A 16127-nucleotide genomic window follows, 5' to 3' on the forward strand; every position below is an offset into this window, starting at 1 on the left:
GATTCACGACTCCCGACTCCCCTCGATCAGCTGCAGCACTACTCGATCGACTATATAGCTCGCCCTCGAATTTTCACTCAAGACTGCGCCTGCGAGCACCGCGACAGCAAGCACGGATTCAACACTCAAACTCGATCACCACTCACGACTCACGTTTTGCCGTGCACGCCGCGCATCATCAGCACAATTAAGATTTGGACTGATGCTGCATGCATGCTTGCTGGTATACTGTACGCCGCGGCACCGCATACATAGCTGATTAATGTTTTGCGCAAACGTCACACGCACGCACGCACGCACGACGGGCGCAACAAACAAACAATCTTGAATCACAACCATCACGAATCTCGAATTAAGCTCTGCAAGCAAGCAAGCAAGCAATTAAGCCGTGCTACATCCTTTTGATGGAATCCAAGCGTACGCGTGTGTGGATGTGCTTTCGCGTGCGTGCTGTGCTGTGCTGTGCTTCTTGCATCACCTCGAATCGGTGCGAGTGTTGAGTCGTGAGGGAGTGCACGAGTACGTGCGCGTCTAAAATCCCTCACATCACCATATATGCCATCATCAGACTTGATTGACTCTGACTCACAAAGCACAAATGTGGATCCCACATTTGACTATACGCGATGCATGGTGTGTGTCGATGCGACATTGTGATTCATATTCGTACGATCGAAATATCTCCAACGTCAGATTTGCTCACATGACGACTGTAAAAGACGTGCCAAGTTTGCTTTCGAGGGCAAATCAAGCGCACCCTGAGTCGATCACGAGATCAGAAAGGCCAGTGTTCGATCAGAATGTCAGCTGTCAGGGTGGGTGTGGGTGTGGGTGTTATTCCTCTTCGTTTAGCGACTTGTGACGAGGGAGGGTGGGGGACTGCTGCAAGTCACGCGGGGCCGCACGGATCGCTGGTCTTCTGCCTGTCAGCAGGCCCATGCATCAAGAACACAGCAAACCGCGCGCGTTTCTGAAGAGGCTGTGCTGCTAGCGCGCATCCCCCTGCTGATGATGCATGAACCTCCTTCGGCCTCGATCGACGCTCGCTCCGCGCGCATTTTGGCCTTTTTTTCCCCCCATCCTTCCAAAAAGGCTCATCGCATGATCACCAACCTTCAAGCTCCGATTAGGCTTCTGGACGTTGGCTTGTGACACGTCCCTTTCGGCAGAAGTACGTGCGATTGGGCATTAGCAGGCATGGCAGGCCACGTCGACTGCTTGCTGACCCATCTACATTGTGCTTCCCCTTCTCTGCGATGCGCTCCACCTCGGATAGGATTTCAGGTCAAAAAGGCATAGCGCTGACGTGTGTGGATGGACACAAAAGACCCGCTTATCAAAAGTTCAAGCCTCATCTACACGCCTCCCCAAGGCTTCTCTAGAAACCCGTTCAGAAAGTACAATTCACATTGAGGAATTAGAGCTGCATCCTCTCCTTGCACCGGACCCAAAGGTTTGCACTGCACCCCAGCTACTCCCACATTCTACTCCCACAGCAACGAAAGCAAATGCAAAGCAGCGCTCGCAGCGGTGCCGAGGGGGAGGAAGCTGCACGGAAGAGATCTGTAGCGCAGTGGGAGTTGCGCCAGCTTTTGTGGGAAAGAGGAGTGTCAGAGGGTGTTCCCCTAGCTGTCGAAGCTCTGCAAGCTCGAAGCGAAGTGCAGCAATTGTCAAGCTTGTCCCAGCCATGCTACAGCTCAAAGTCCAGCTTCGGCTCAGATTACATTGTGATCTTGGGCGTACCGGTCAATCCGGACGGATCGATCGGTCCTTCACTCCGCTCTCGCATAGATCGCAGCATCGCCCTCTCGCGGGCGCACCCATCCAGCGTGCTGATCCCGACCGGATCGGCCGTGGCCAATGCGCACGGCGAAGCGCTCAGCATAGCGCAAGAGTTGTTTCGCGCAGGAGTGCCGAGAGACAAAGTCGTGTGCGAGAGAAATGCGAGGACGACGTTGGACAACGCAGCTTTTGTTTGGATCCTCCTGTCCGAAATGGAAGGATTTGCCGAGGAGCATGGCAGTGCGAGGATCGATCGGCATTCGACATCATCGCCAACATCGAAGAACAGCAAAGTACAGGAGAGGAAGTTGTTGGAAAGCTTGACCGTCGTTGCGGAACCTTATCACGCCATGAGATCCTTGAGGATCTTTTGCCTCTTGAACCGAGCCAAACCTATATTTCGAAGCGTGAGGATAAGGCCCAGCGAAAGGGTGCCACTGCCAGACAGCGGTCCAAGAACCGAGCTGGAGAGATGTATCGAGGAGAAGCGCAGGGTGTGGGCCGGCTGGTGACCTGCTTCGAGTTCGAGTTCGAGTCAAAAGCGAGATCAATGCAGTTGCACCATCGATCCTGCCTGATGTCGCGGATGCGAGCGCGCGTGGCAGGTCAACATTCGAATATCCTGGCCGTGCTGACATTTATGCGAGAAAAGGCTTTGCGCCGCAAGAGCGCCTGTCGAAGCAGAAGCGCTGGCCATTGGATATGGTACAGGGCAAAATAGGTCAAAGGGTCCTCTTCGTCCCATGCTCCGTCCAGTCCCACCTGCTCCAAATCGTAGGAGCGATCCGCGTGCCCCCTTTGGTCCTTGTTGGACGGCACAAATCTTGTCGGTGCAGAGGACTGCAGACCCGCTGAGCCGTAGAGATGTTCGACTATACTGCGGGAAAGTACGCTAGGTAGCAGCCTGGCAAAGATGTCGTGACCGACCCACGAGACCGTCCGAGTCCCTTCAGTAGGCACTACAAGCTCATCTTGAGCTCCATCCAGAGCTCGACCCAGCTCCTTTCGTTCCCTCAGCAAGCAGATGGCGGTATGGACGCGCGGATTGCACTCGATCACCACCAACCTCTGCCTGGCGGGCTGATAGATGAAGTCCATGGAGAATTGACCGGTCAGTCTGGTGAAAGACCATTTTGGATGTGATGAGAGACGCGCTAGAAAATCGCGCGTCCATTGAAGTGTTAGTTGACCGATTCGAGCGTGCGTCGCGTCGTGGTACGTCATCAAGAGGTCGTTCTGTGGACATCGGATATTGAAGGCGGTCATGTCAATTTACAAATGTGACTTCTCGTACGCGATGCAAGGCTCACGCTAGGGCAGCACACAAAGGCGGTGATGGTGCCATTCCACACCGTGGCATGCGTGCACCACTCAGAAGCATTTTCCCCGCCGATAAATTCCTGCGCAACATATGGCGTGTCCTTTGAAAGGGGTATGCTCAATCCCGACTTGATCTTCCTTTCCGTAGCTTCCCAGTCAACTTGTCCGTCGCAATCTTGAAGCGGGTAAGTCGTCATGTCGGACCGACCCACATCGTCGAGAACAGTGGCAGCCTTGAGCAAGACGCCGCCTCGTGAAGCGTCTTGTGCGCGCAGATGAGCAAGAGCTTCGTCTGGTGTGTGCAGCATGGTGGAAGTGGGAGCTTGAAGGCCTAGCTCGTGCACCAGATCGACAAATCGATCCTTGCAAAGGCGGCGGCACACCGCAGCTGGTCAGCGCGCTCGGCAAAAAAAAAAAAACGCAAGCCAGCGTGCATCGCACTTGCTCAGCAGCTCACCTTTTCGTGCAGAGCCTCGGCCAAATCGGCATCCTGAATCAACGTTCGAACCTTGCCCCTGGCCCTCATCAGCTCGGCAGCCTTGGCATCTTCGATCGTGGTGCCAGCCCCACTGCATGGGATGAACAACTTTGCGTTCAATCGAATAGCCAGATCCACCAGAGCGTCAATGTACGCTTGGCCCCCTCCGCCCGGCACCAGTTCGAAACGATGCACGCTGTTTGAGAATCGAGTAGCGCAAAGCTCCCTGACGATGTGATGGGCATTCACATGGCAGGTCAGGGTATGGTGAGTGCATACCCAAAGCACAAAGGCATCGACGCACAATGACGACCACCACCACCACCACCACTCACCCCCATCCACGCTCTTCGACCAAGACCACTCGATATCCTTGCCTGTGAAGCGCACGAACGACGTACAACGCCTTTTGCATCTTTCCACCATTCACCAGCGCGATGGGTCCTTGCGACGCATCTTCTCTGCCATTCCGACCAGCAGATCGTCTTGCTTGCGCAGCATCGCCGTTGGATCGATGCTGCGTTCGGAGGTAGACAAAGACGCACTGCGCGATGGTCAAGGGAGCCAGGCAGAGTGAGAGAGCGACGAGGCAGAAGCACGTCAGTACGCCTTGAGGCGGTCTGAGCCGAGACATGATCTCGGCGTTCGCAGGCCCACTTTCGCGGCGTTTAGTGAGAAGGCACCGCAAAATGTGCGCCGTCCACCCCCCCGACTCGACTCTTTGCTTCAGCTAGGTTCGTGCTTGACCGCGTTGGAGCTGCTGCTGGAGGAGATGGCGTTGATTGGTGATGGTGCAAGTTTAGGCTCTTACGCCCGCCTTGCCCAACCCAAACTCCAGCAAGCCTTCGACAACCGCTCTAGCGTGGCATTCTTCCTGTTGGACCCTGCATACGTCCCCCTCCGCCGCTTCGCTCAAGCTGGGCTTCTCATGTCTGCTGATGCACGCAAGGTGCAGCAGCGGTACGTAAGCGTGCCGAGCAGTGCGCGTGCGTCGTGACGCGTGAGTGAGGAAGGGAAAGGGAGGGAAAGGGAGCGAGCGCTGCATGGTGACTTGACCTGAATCCGCGAAGCCCAGCAAGGGGTTGAAGCTGCAAGCTCTGGCCCCACCTGCCATTCGTGATTTCTCCTCGGACAGATCAGCTTGGGGTTAAGAGGGAGCATGCACCACAGACGCTTTGATCCTCACTTTTGGCTTGTGACCTCAGCAGCACGTCAAGGGTTGGGATCGATAGCGCCATGCATACACTGGTAATAGCAAGACGTCAGCACATCCGCGGACTTCCGTTCAAACTTGACATTCTTGATTCGGCCACGCCTCGATCTGCAAATCATCGATTTGTACCACATACTTGATGGATGCAGACAAAGCTGGCGAGCGAGGAGCGACGTGTCAAAGCTACTACTGCTGCTCTTTGCCCATCGCACCTCTCGTCCATCATGGCACGCAGCTCTCTGTCGCGAATTCATGAATCTTGAATGTCATTCAGATTGCAAATTGCGATTGGTGACGCTGTTTTTCATATGTGTCGCACGGAGTCTGCTTCAAGCGGGTAAATTATGGTTATGCAAAGCTGGCTTAATGGGAGCCGAAGGGGAGCGACGGCTCGCTAGACGGCCTTTCAAGCTGCCTTGGCCGTTTTGCCGCTCGTGACCCTCCAAGCTGAAGCTGGAAGAGCTTCCAGCTTTCTAGCAGTGGGCAGAATGAAGAGCAAAAAGAGGGCCGCTCCAGCGCCTATGCACAGTGCAGAAGTGATGTAATACCCGTCCCTCTCGATCACGCACTCTCCTCCTCCAGCCAGGCACTTTGCCTTACCCTCGTCCGACGTGCATTCTTCCAGTATGCCGCTCGACGCGCTTCCTACCAGCTTGCTGGCCGCCTGAGCCAAATCTTCGATCTTGCCAGCCACGCCTGGCGAAGCGCAGTGCGAAATAGTGAACCAATCGACGGCTTTGAGGACAAAGTACTTGGGCCACGTTCCTCCCAGGTTGGAAAAGGTGTTGAAGAGGGTCATGTAGGTTCCACCAATCAGTGGATCAGCGATCTGGGTGTGGTAAGCCGATATGCCCACGAATTGAACCGTATTGGCGAAAGATCCGAGCACGGTGGAAGTGAGGATAAGGATAAAGTATGGCAGGCCGATGGGCGAAGTTGGGACACCTATTACCAGTCCAATGGCTACCACCGCATACACGATACGAGCAACGTATCCCCATATCCACGGTTTCAGTGGTTGAGAACCTTTGCTCCACTTGGCAGCCAGGTAGCCAAGGATCATTTGGAAGGGAAAGTCGATAAGCACGGCAAGGGCCAAGTCTTCTTTTCCCAAACCTTTCTCCACTAGCTTGAGCTGCGTCACAGCATCGTTGGCTTGAAATCCGATCTTGGAAACCATGTGCAAGACCAAGAAGAGTTGTACATCTGTACATCCGCGCGTGACCGTGTGAGCAGACGTCGTCCGAGCTCAGATCTCCACTCACGTTTCAATTTGCAGATCTTGGAAATCTGAGAATATACGTCCATCGTGTCCATCTCTGCCACATCTCTATTTTCTGGATCTTCCTCGTAGAACAAAAGCAGCCAGGTGGTGACAACAATAAAGGCAACGCTGGACGCCTTGAGGTATGCGTGAAGCGAGAGCAAAGGATATTCAAGGGGCGTCGCTCTGAAGTACTTGTTGCTGAGGGAAGAGAAACAACAAAGAGCACGCGCAGGTGAGACGCACGACTAGCCTCCAGTGGAGGCGTCACCGGAAGTCACAAGACACCTAATTGTGCGCGCTGACCCACCTGAACTCAATGCTGTTGAATGCCAAGAACACCGTAAAGCTGAGAAAGTAGCCTGTATTCAAGCCTACAGTTTGAGCAGTGCTGGCGTAGCTCAAATTTTCCTCCGAGAGCAATGTCAAGGCCCAACCATCAACAGCAATGTCTGCGTCACGACGTTGAAAAGGGATCGTGTTAATGAGGCAACGCTCGCACGCATCCAGGAAGGAGTCTCGAGTACAAACCTTGCGTTGCGACGAAGAAGACGAGCGCAAAGAAGAGGCCAGTGATGAGCCAGACATTAGGCCGAGACTGTTCACAGGGAGTCGGAAATTGTCAAGGGCCGTGTACGCGATGCGAGCAGAGCATAAACTCACCGCGTTTAGGAGCGCATCCACATTATCTGCCAAAAGCCAAAGCATGACGCCTACGATGAGCTGAATGGGTACGATCCAGCTTTTTCGCCTTCCGAGGGACAACGTTCCCAAGGGTGTCCGTCTGAGAGGCGCCAGAAGAGATCAACGAGCGCAGAAGGGGCTGTCTTATCAGCGTACTTTCCTCGATGTTGGCAGCTGCTGCTCCTGGCGTCCACATCTCCAGGCTCACAGGGATCGAACGAACCAGCTGTCCACTATGGGGCACCAGAAAAACTTCAAAGAATACGGATAGGTGCACAGCATGAATATGCCAACGTCTGAATAGCTTAGCCGTGCCTTGAGCAGGAACGGCATAGTGCCGAAAGCGAGACCAGCCGGTATACCCTGAAGAAAGTCTGCAGAGAGGATGGGGCAAAGAGTGACCGAAATTGAGCGATGGGACTCAGTGAACAAGGCGCACTGCTTTCTGCTGATGTGTGCACGGAGATGTTCTGAACACTGGAGTGCTGAATGAGATGCTGGGCCACTGGTACCCATGGAAAGACGACTGCTTGCATGACTTTTGACTCTAGAGGATGGTGCGGGTCGTAGCTCTCAAGAGCTCGTGACCTGCGCAAGACAGCTTCGCCTTGCCTCGCCTCGCCTCGCCTCGCGATCCTCTCACATGCCCATTCGCGTGCGCTATCAATCTACTCGAATCAAGCACACTCACAAAGCACCACTAGCACCGCAAACGCCTTTTGATCCTCCGCTCCAAGCCCTGTCGAAGCTTCTTTCTCATCTAGCAGCTCCAACTGCTTGTGATCTGCCAAAGCGCCAGCCTTTGCAGGGCCATTGGCAGAGGGGTTTGCGGCTTCTTCGGCAACAGCTGGCTTGCTGCTCGAAGACCGCCTCCGGTTCGATGATGCCCGCTTGCGAGCCATATCAGCGTTTCGAAGGGCCGACGGGTGTGGGTGCTGATACGTGAGGGACTTGAAATGGGATTTTGTCAAGTCTCGGCAAGCTTTGGGGCGTAGAGTATGGTGCTGCGGCGCCACGATTCGCTCGAGCTTGGTAGTTGCCAAGTCGACAGATCCACGTCTGCAAGCACCGGCACTGCGATCGTTCCCTTTTTCGCTCCTGGCTCCAATCCGGGAGTGGTATGCTCAACCTGACCACACCACGCCGCGAGTCTAGATCCACCCCAGATTTGGCAAGTAGAAGCACAGCACCTTGCTGAAAGGTTGGTCAAGACGAGCAATGCGAGTCACGAGTGCAGACTTTTGGTTGGGGTGGATACGAGCGATATGATGGTAGGGGCGTACATACGCCGACGACCAAGTCTTTAAAACGCGCTCGCGCGCCGGACGCAGTTTTGGTTGTCTTCTGGTCTCAAAGCTTCCTAGCGCGCATCAACGGCCAGGATATCATGCTGAAGATCTCGCAGTCGTGAGTGGCGTTTGATTAATGCGCGGGGCGTCACGCCCATCATGCACGATCAGAATTTAAACCCACGCCGTATCCGCGTGTCGTGCGGTAAGAAGCTCGCGCTCCACAGATGTACCCGAATACATGATCCCCATTTGCGATGAATATCATCTCAAATAGCATGCAGCATCTATGCACACTCATCAGACTCGAATTTTGGGTGAAGCTCGTCCTCACGCTTCACAGATCAGGTATTAGGCAGGCGGTACTCGAAAAGCCTGGGCCAAGCGTGCAATCTGTAGAGGAGAGTCCAGCACATTGGACTGCGGACAACAGCATGGCCATGCGCTTCCTCGATGATTTCATTCCGAATGACTATCCAGTATCTGGTCCAGCCTGCTCAAAAAGCCGTCCAGCCTAGCTTCCAGCCCATCCACCGCACCATCAGCCGCCTCTATCCTCTTCAACAGGTCCTGCATATCTTCAATGCTCTGCGCCTCTTCGTTTTGCGCAGTTTGAGCAGAGCGAGCAGATGCCGCTGCTCCTTGCGATAGTAGAGGTTGCAAAATGTCTCGATCTTCGACCGCGAGTGTGGATAAGAGAGCTTGCAGGTCAGCGCTGTCGCCCACAGCATCGCTAGCAGCAACAACGCCTTCATTTTGCGCAGATCTGCCATTGTTCGCAGGGTGTGGCGCGGAGCCGTTCGGCTGCTGCCCGCGTTGTGCATGGGGTAGCGCGCCAGCTACGTTGCCCTGATGTTCATCCAGCGGCGCTTCGCCTAGCGCCTCTGCCAACAGAGAAGGCAGAGCAGCGCTAGATTGAGGGCTAGTGTAATCTGACAGGGCGTCACTTGAAGGCCGGATCGGCACACGTGTGTCCCTCGAAAGTGTCGGCTCTGCCACTTCCACAACCGGAGATGGGATGCCGTTGACTGCAGCGTGCTGCTGATGCGCATCGCTAGCTTGGGCAGGCGTCCACAAGCCTGTTCTTGTGCGTTGGGAAGATGCGCTGGGCATAGAGGTCTGCGTCGTGTCAGAATGTGCGAGTGGCTCTCCCGTGTCCGCAGTTTGTGGCGGCGCATCTGCTCCTACCGTGGACGCAACCTTGGCGATTGATGCAGCTCCGGCGTTCTGGTCGGCCGGTCCCACTTGGTGTATCCAAGCTCCGATCGCGCCAAGGTAACCTTCGTGCCTTAAAAAGTAGGCTCTTTTGGTGCCCTTGGACCAGAAACGGATAGCGTAGCTCAGCGTCGATATGGTCGCCTTGTGCCCTCTCAGAAAACCTCCGCCAAAGTATATCCTGTCTAGATTGAACTTTTCCGCGTTCATGTAACTGGAGCAAGCCATCATCGATTAGCGATTGTCATGGTTGCAGCTGCTATACACTCAAGCTGACTCACGCAATCTGTCCAATATTGTTGCTGACAGCATACAGCAAGCTTTTACAGATATCCTCTTGTCTAAACTTCTTCTTCTTGCGCCTCTGTCTGGAGGCCTGATCCGTCTGAGCCTCTTCGTGACTATGTGCAGAGGGGCCACCTGAGCCCCCCGAATCGTTTCCTGGCTCCTTCCTAAACACCTTGCCAAACGAGCTAGCGATAGTGCTGGACTTAAGACCTAGCGAAGAGAGTGCATCTGAAGAGCCGTAGATATCTCCAACCATCATATCGACCGTGCTGTTGTCGCCTCGTGTCGAAAGCTCGAGCATCTCTGCTTTCCAGAAGCGACAAGCGGGAAGGATATGCATTGGTCAATGCTTTCGTCGTTACAGGTCGATCATTCCAATGGTGCTTATTCCCAAAAGGTATGCGGCGCCAAATTGACCTTCACATTCGCCTTGCGTGCGCACTCACCATCGAAATTCTCGGCATCCGTCAAGAGGCTGAGCAGTCCCCAAAGCGTTCCGCCTCCCAAAGACGTTCCGCTCACTCTCTCATACTTGCCAAAATCGTCCACCTTGATGATGCTGACTCCGCTGCCGATATTGACCAAAAGGCAAGGCAACTTTGGTGAGGGATCCGAATCGTAGACGGGGGCGTACAGAGGAGGGTCTGGCGAGGGACGTGGAAGTGCTTGTTGTGGTTTTCGGGTCTCGTTGGTCGGCGGCGAGGGCGAAGAGGACGCGGAAGAGATGGAGGAGAAGGAAGCAGACATTGCTGTGTCCGCCTGTTCTTCATCGTTCGGCGCTGTCCCTATTAGCGCGCTGCCTCTGTACCTGCTAGAAAAGCGAGGCAAGGGGCTGTGAAGAACGCTAACCAACTCGTCCGAGTAGCTGAAGACCTCATCGGGAATGAGCGTGGCAAAGTTGAGTCCCGTGATGAGTGCTCTCATCTCATCTTCTCTGCGTACCTCCACGCCGAGTTCCTTCTCCAGCCTCTCGTGGAATCGGTGAGCGCCGCCGCCGGTCGCAGAAAGCTTGACCGACTTGCGCATGGAAGATAAGGAGACGCCATTGGCTGTTGCGCTCGAGGAGATGAGTGTAGAGAGAAACAAGAACAACGAGTCGACGTCGGACGTCTCGAATTTGATAAAATTCAGTCTCCCGCCCGGTAAGGAGGAGGGCAATGAGCGTCGACGGAATAGGCTGGACCGAATGCTTCCACCACCACCACGTCCTCTAGCAAGACTTGGGCCCCTACCCTCGCGCTGACTTTCGCGACCGGCATCAGTAGCGGAACTGCTCGCTCCACTTCTATTATCCTCTTGGCCATCATCTGCCTTCTTGTCCGGACGCAACTCGGACGCGCTAGGGACACGAGATATGGAAGTTGGCGTCAGAGTGCCAGACGGGACCGCTTGTGTCCCATCAGCGGTGTAGGCGACCTGTTGCGAGTGCCCCTTTCCTGACGCGTGCTCCACGGAGTGCAGGCCTGGCAAACTGTTCTTTGAGAAGAGCCCGGACGCAGAGGTAGAGATTGAAGGCGAGCACCTTGGAATGGCGTCATCGATACTAGATGAAGGACTGGTGGACGCTTCACCTGACGTGGAGACCGGTGGACGAGAATGGGTAAAGTAGACCACCTTGGCCAGGGAGCCACCAATCTGTTCGCACGTCAGGGATACTCGAGTAAGCGTACATGCATCGCCTCTCGACTCCAAGCAAATCTTGGAGCAAGCCAGGACCACCACAAGCGGAGCCCGACCGCCTTTACAACTGGCTAGCTGCGCGACTCACATCTAGAGCGATATGGCTGACGCTTTCAGTATGGTTAGGCAGATAGATCTCGATGCCATCCTTTTCACGACTTCCCACTGAGCTCTCTCCACGCTGCTCATCTCCAACATCTTCACCCGCACCACTCGCCCCTCTAGGGAGCTCAGTCCGCACTCCTAGATTCGGCCTGTCCGCGTGCGTCGCTCGGTGCGACTGCCCCGAGGAGGAACCTTCTGGGAGGTCGGCATCGTAAGAAGGCGTAGCCATGATCATCGCTCCTGTGGTATCGACGTTGACAGGCAGGGCTAAGGGTCGTCGTACGCTGGCTTGTGAACCTTTGCTGCTCGACCTAACCTGATCGGTGTGAGACACAGATCGGCCGAGTCTCGAGGCTGGTGTGAGTGCGGCGCTGGCGCTCCACGTGGGAGTCGAGGACCCCGAGTCAGCCGGCATGATCGGCTTCGCTGCGACAGACAAGGTGGGTGCGAAGCTGCAGTGCGCTCTACGAGTTGTCTGGCCGACTGCTCAGACCGACGAAAGGAGAGACCGGAGACCTGATTGCGTGCAACCGCGCGGTTCTTTCAGTGTCTGCGTGAGCCTCGCTGCTGCACGCTGTATCCGCGCCAACTTCGAGCGAGCCAGGGAATGAGGTGTGGTATACATGTAGGGAGGTGTGGCCCTGTAAGAGGATGACTCGCAAGCTCTGCGCAAAGCATCCACCCGTCCATCCATCTGCAACCTTGTGAAACAAAAAGTCCCCGCAGCTAGTCTGCATTGATCGAGTCTACGCGGGGAATCGTCTGCGCGTGCCCCACGCTCGGTCCGCTAAGTAGAGTGCTCCCGTCTCTCGTACGGGAGAAACGCGTCCAGCTTGCGGCCGTATCATGAGATAACAGTCAAGAGTCTTGAGTCGTGAGTCGTGGATCGTGAGTCGTGACTCACCTCACCTCGCCATCAATGGAGTACGCATCCGTCGCTCTGGCTTGTTGACACTCACGATTGTCTCTCAAAGCGTCACAACGCGCACGAGTCGAGTCAGCTCACCACTCCGCGCGGCGACTGGCTGCGTGTCTGACGCAACATCGCTGCGATTCATTGAAGCACATACTTGACAGGTTGTCAGGACTTTGTGCCTCGGCGTCTTCCATACTCTAGACAATGACGTCGCCTGCGAGCCCTGCCCCGGTGTTGCTGCTCGGCATAGGTGGCGCAACCTCCTCGGGCAAGTCGACACTAGCTGCGCATCTGAGCTCTCTGCTCAACCATGCATACGAACAGCAAACGCTCGTCGATGGGACGCTTGGACGTGATGGTAGCGAGGCCCGGGTGCAGGTAGTGGGGCAGGACGACTTTGCTCTTCCCGAAGAGGAACTGGGGTTCGATGAGAGAATCGACGGCAAGGACTGGGATGATCCCGATCAGTGTGTGAGTTGGCGCAGAGCGGAAGAGCTTGCTGCTACACAGCGCGCAGAGATCGAGGCGCTGACGCAAGCTCGAATCACGCATACATACATGTGTGCTCCAACTCGCTCGCTGGCACCGTTCCTAACGTGTCTCAGATCGACTATGCCCGATTCGCAACGGCTCTGGAACAATTAAAATCGGGCGGCACACCTCCCGTCTCACCCAAAGAGGTGTCAACATTGCCTGAAGTGACAACCTCGATGCCCTCCTCTTCTTCTCAAACCGTGCAGCGCATTCTAGAGCTCTTGCAGCGCTTAAGTAATCCAAAGATCTTTTTGGTGGATGGATTCTTGCTATACTATGATTCGCGTGTGACTAGCACGCTGGATGTGAGACTGTTCTTGAGGGCTTCGGAAGAGGATGTGAGGAGTAGACGAGAGGGAAGGGTGTATCACACAGCAGGTGAGCGCTTCTTGATCAACATTTGCATCTCAAACGCCAACACTGATCATGCGCTTTGTCCTCACCACGCTCACTCGAGTAGAGGGCACAACGTGGAGCGTGAGTGGCTGTCTTTGCCAGCCATTCTTATGATTTCGCCCTGCGCTCATCCTGCTCTCCTTGTCTTGGTCTCTTAGGACCCGCCAAACTACTTTGACCTGATTCTTTGGCCATCTTACGTCAAAGCGCACCAGAATCTGTTCGAGCAGAGAGATGTCGAGCGAGGTGCGCTGGTCAAAGCTTCGTCTAATGCCTCAGAGATGCAGTCAGGCGGTCCAGTGAGCGGCTTACGACTGCTCGAGACAAGACACCAAAGCTTGGAAGATGTGGTGCAGAATGCGTGCCAGCTCATCCTAGAGGAGCTGCAACAGATTGCCGCCAAGCAGTCTTGTTCGAGGTAGCGAGCCCACCTGCGTTTCCCGACCAGTGCGACGGCCGATGCTCGGCTTCCGTAGAAGGCAGACGAGATACACTGCGATAGACAGCATCGTCGGACACCGATATATACGTACAGATTGGAAGAGCATCATACAAGCCAGAGAAAGTGCAAAGCATGATCAAGAAGCTAGCATTGTATCATTGCGGTTGCTTGGCGGTTGCGGCGAGAGTGCAGCGGGCGGGAGAAAGGCTGAAGCGGTGGTGTAACAGTGCGAGTGGGAGCCTGCAGTAGATAAAGAGAAACGCGACTCAAAAGATGCTGAGCAAACCATTAGGCCTTGAAGTCGGCCGCACGACGGTACGACAGTCGGACTGGCTTGCTGGGTCCTCTCCAATTATTATCCGTGTCCGCCGAGGGGCAAGTCTCTGCGGAGTAAGGTTTGCCCTGCAGGTCCACCGTCTCGTAGTCGAAGCACATCAAAAAGGTCGCTACGACAATGATGATCTCTAGCTGGGCAAATCTGCGACCCCCGCACACGTGGTGACTGGAAAATTGAGAAGAGAGCGGGACGCAAGAGTCAGTGGCATAGCCCTCGCAAAGACGAGCGCACGAATCACGTCAAGCGCTCACCTAGCACCCCACCCGATGAACTCGAGCGGACCATTGCCTTCCTTCCTGATGGCAAATCGATCCGGATCAAAGCGTTGAGGATCGCGGTAAATTCTAGAATTCTGATGAGTCCCAGCGATCCAATAAGCCAAAAAGTCTCCCGAATTGACGTCGTGACCGCCAATCTGCACTTTGGAGTTTGCAAACTTGTCCGACTCGTTTTGTCCGGCAAAGTAGCGGAAAAAGGTTCCTCTTAGGACGTGCCTCATGGTCTCCTTCAGACAAGCGTGCAGAAGAGGGAATGCGCCGCCTCCATTCTTGCGATCTGCTACGCTACTGGCTGTGCCTTCCCATTGTTCCAGCGGCACACGACGAAGTGCCTCCAATGTGGGCAATGACTCGTAGTCGTCCCCGCGCTCCTCTGCGCCTTTTCTCAAAGTCTCTACGATCTCTTGCTTGACTCTTTGGCGCAGCTCGGGTTGAGCTCCAACGAAGATCAGCAGCCATGCCGACATGCTCGATGAGTTTACCACGCTGCGATCGGAGGGCGCAGGGCGGAAATTTCGTGAGCTCTGGCGAGGACATAGCAGGCTCCTGCGGAATTCCATCAACTTACGCTGCGAACAGGCTGCCCACACACCACCTGACAATGTCGATCGTTGAGGTCTCATCATCAATCATACGCTGAACCTGATCGTCTTCAGATCTCTTGTCCTCGATCCTCTTGTTGATGGCTTCATGAATCATCGTGAAGAGCTTCTTGGAGTTCTCTTTGCGCTTGTGGTTGGAACGCAGGGGCAAATTGGGCCAGAGCGTCGACCAGTAATTGGTTTCCCTCTCGATAGACCAGTAGGCGTCGTACATCTCCCTAGCTGCCGCTGCACTGTTTGCATGCTCTGCGAGCCCGACGGTGCGCACGCTCAGTTGGAAAATCAAAGGATAGACGTCCATGTGCGGGTCCAGCTTGCCGTTGCCCGTGTTGTTGGCGAAAAAGTGCTCGTAGTCTTTCAAGCAGTCCTCGACCATGTCGGGCGTCAAATCAGCTAGCCTCTCGCCTCTGATGGCCTGCTTGAGATTCTTGTCAAAGAAGACCATGTACTTGTCATCTTGAGCTCTGTTTCTAGCTGCGACTTCCGGCTCGGTGTCGGGGTCCTTGGGAGTGCCGCCAAAGAGGACAGAGTAACCTTTTGTGAAGCTCAGAGCTCGAGTGTTGAAGAAAGTCGATGCGTCCTGGTGGTCTCCACTGACAATGATGTTGTGTTGGCTGACGTTGAACCTCACTGCCGAGGGGTGATAGGCTTGCGCATCGAGAGCGCCTTCGGGCCTACCGAGCACCCTGTACAGAAAAGACTCCCGCGTTCTGTAGAAGGCCACTTGACCCAGACGCGGAATGGAGGCTGCCAAGGTTCGGATGCTTGAACCTTTGATGCGAGCGTTCTTCACCGGTGCGAAGAGCTGCCAGGCCAGGTAAGAGGTGGCGACGATGAGCAAGGAGAGGAGGATGGGAGTGGCTTGGGATGATGAGACCAAGACGCTGTCTGAGCTTGTGAACGTGGCAGGTGCTCCACTCTTGAGCAGCGCGCTCGCTCGAGCGAAAGGTGATGACGCCGGTGTGGACACCATCGTTGTGTGCGCGAGACGGGGTGAGAACGGAGAGGCAAGGCGGTGGCAAGGCTGAGGTGCAAAGAGTTCAATTTAGCGGTGTTGCGGTATGCCTATTCCCTAGACGAGGATGTGGCACCATGGACGAATCTCGTAGGCATTGCCTTGGATGATTTATAGACATGAAGTTAGCCTTGCCTCTTCGATCACTGCTATCTTAACCACCTCTTGTACAGCATACTGCACGACAATGTCTTGACTAATCAACGGAAGCAATCATCCGCGCCAGTGCACGATCGAGCCACATTTTGATACTACTTGTTGCGACTGTTGTGACTGGACGATGTAAAGT

At 55.0% G+C, this 16127-nt stretch overlaps 6 protein-coding genes across 6 annotated transcripts; 2 read left to right on the forward strand and 4 right to left on the reverse strand.

The window, feature by feature from the left end:
* Positions 1 to 1091: 1091 nt before the first annotated feature.
* On the forward strand, positions 1092 to 2294 carry IE81DRAFT_365335 (hypothetical protein; the record flags this gene model as incomplete). Its single annotated transcript, XM_025516925.1, has 2 exons — positions 1092 to 1171; positions 1277 to 2294. The coding sequence occupies exon 2, from the start codon at positions 1509 to 1511 to the stop codon at positions 2292 to 2294; it is 786 nt and encodes a 261-aa protein (XP_025371078.1). The 5' UTR covers positions 1092 to 1171; positions 1277 to 1508.
* Positions 2295 to 2388: 94 nt separating this feature from the next.
* Positions 2389 to 4214, reverse strand: IE81DRAFT_287884 (hypothetical protein; the record flags this gene model as incomplete). The annotated part of the gene is made up of 4 exons (XM_025511740.1): positions 2389 to 3018; positions 3093 to 3464; positions 3560 to 3806; positions 3916 to 4214. The coding sequence occupies 4 exons, from the start codon at positions 4212 to 4214 to the stop codon at positions 2389 to 2391; spliced, it is 1548 nt and encodes a 515-aa protein (XP_025371079.1).
* An 850-nt stretch (positions 4215 to 5064) lies between these two features.
* On the reverse strand, positions 5065 to 8079 carry IE81DRAFT_321833 (hypothetical protein). The gene is made up of 7 exons (XM_025513457.1): positions 7433 to 8079; positions 6950 to 7115; positions 6721 to 6841; positions 6589 to 6655; positions 6368 to 6509; positions 6059 to 6258; positions 5065 to 5999 (listed from the first exon to the last, which is right to left on the reverse strand). The coding sequence occupies exons 1-7, from the start codon at positions 7641 to 7643 to the stop codon at positions 5200 to 5202; spliced, it is 1707 nt and encodes a 568-aa protein (XP_025371080.1). The 5' UTR covers positions 7644 to 8079; the 3' UTR covers positions 5065 to 5199.
* A 111-nt stretch (positions 8080 to 8190) lies between these two features.
* IE81DRAFT_311361 (fumble-domain-containing protein) lies at positions 8191 to 11985 on the reverse strand. The gene is made up of 4 exons (XM_025512437.1): positions 11302 to 11985; positions 9980 to 11168; positions 9527 to 9836; positions 8191 to 9459 (listed from the first exon to the last, which is right to left on the reverse strand). Exons 1-4 carry the CDS (start codon positions 11731 to 11733, stop codon positions 8490 to 8492), a joined length of 2901 nt encoding a protein of 966 aa, XP_025371081.1. The 5' UTR covers positions 11734 to 11985; the 3' UTR covers positions 8191 to 8489.
* Positions 11986 to 12221: 236 nt separating this feature from the next.
* Positions 12222 to 13733, forward strand: IE81DRAFT_52430 (P-loop containing nucleoside triphosphate hydrolase protein). Its single transcript, XM_025517418.1, has 4 exons — positions 12222 to 12705; positions 12840 to 13146; positions 13229 to 13245; positions 13323 to 13733. The coding sequence occupies exons 1-4, from the start codon at positions 12439 to 12441 to the stop codon at positions 13584 to 13586; spliced, it is 855 nt and encodes a 284-aa protein (XP_025371082.1). The 5' UTR covers positions 12222 to 12438; the 3' UTR covers positions 13587 to 13733.
* A 71-nt stretch (positions 13734 to 13804) lies between these two features.
* Positions 13805 to 15962, reverse strand: IE81DRAFT_52442 (cytochrome P450). The gene is made up of 3 exons (XM_025517419.1): positions 14790 to 15962; positions 14195 to 14707; positions 13805 to 14108 (listed from the first exon to the last, which is right to left on the reverse strand). The coding sequence occupies exons 1-3, from the start codon at positions 15794 to 15796 to the stop codon at positions 13895 to 13897; spliced, it is 1734 nt and encodes a 577-aa protein (XP_025371083.1). The 5' UTR covers positions 15797 to 15962; the 3' UTR covers positions 13805 to 13894.
* Between the last annotated feature and the right edge of the window lie 165 nt (positions 15963 to 16127).

The sequence above is a fragment of the Ceraceosorus guamensis genome (genome assembly GCF_003144195.1).
Source record: "Ceraceosorus guamensis strain MCA 4658 unplaced genomic scaffold IE81scaffold_15, whole genome shotgun sequence".
NCBI classification, from domain to species: Eukaryota; Fungi; Basidiomycota; class Exobasidiomycetes; order Ceraceosorales; family Ceraceosoraceae; genus Ceraceosorus; species Ceraceosorus guamensis.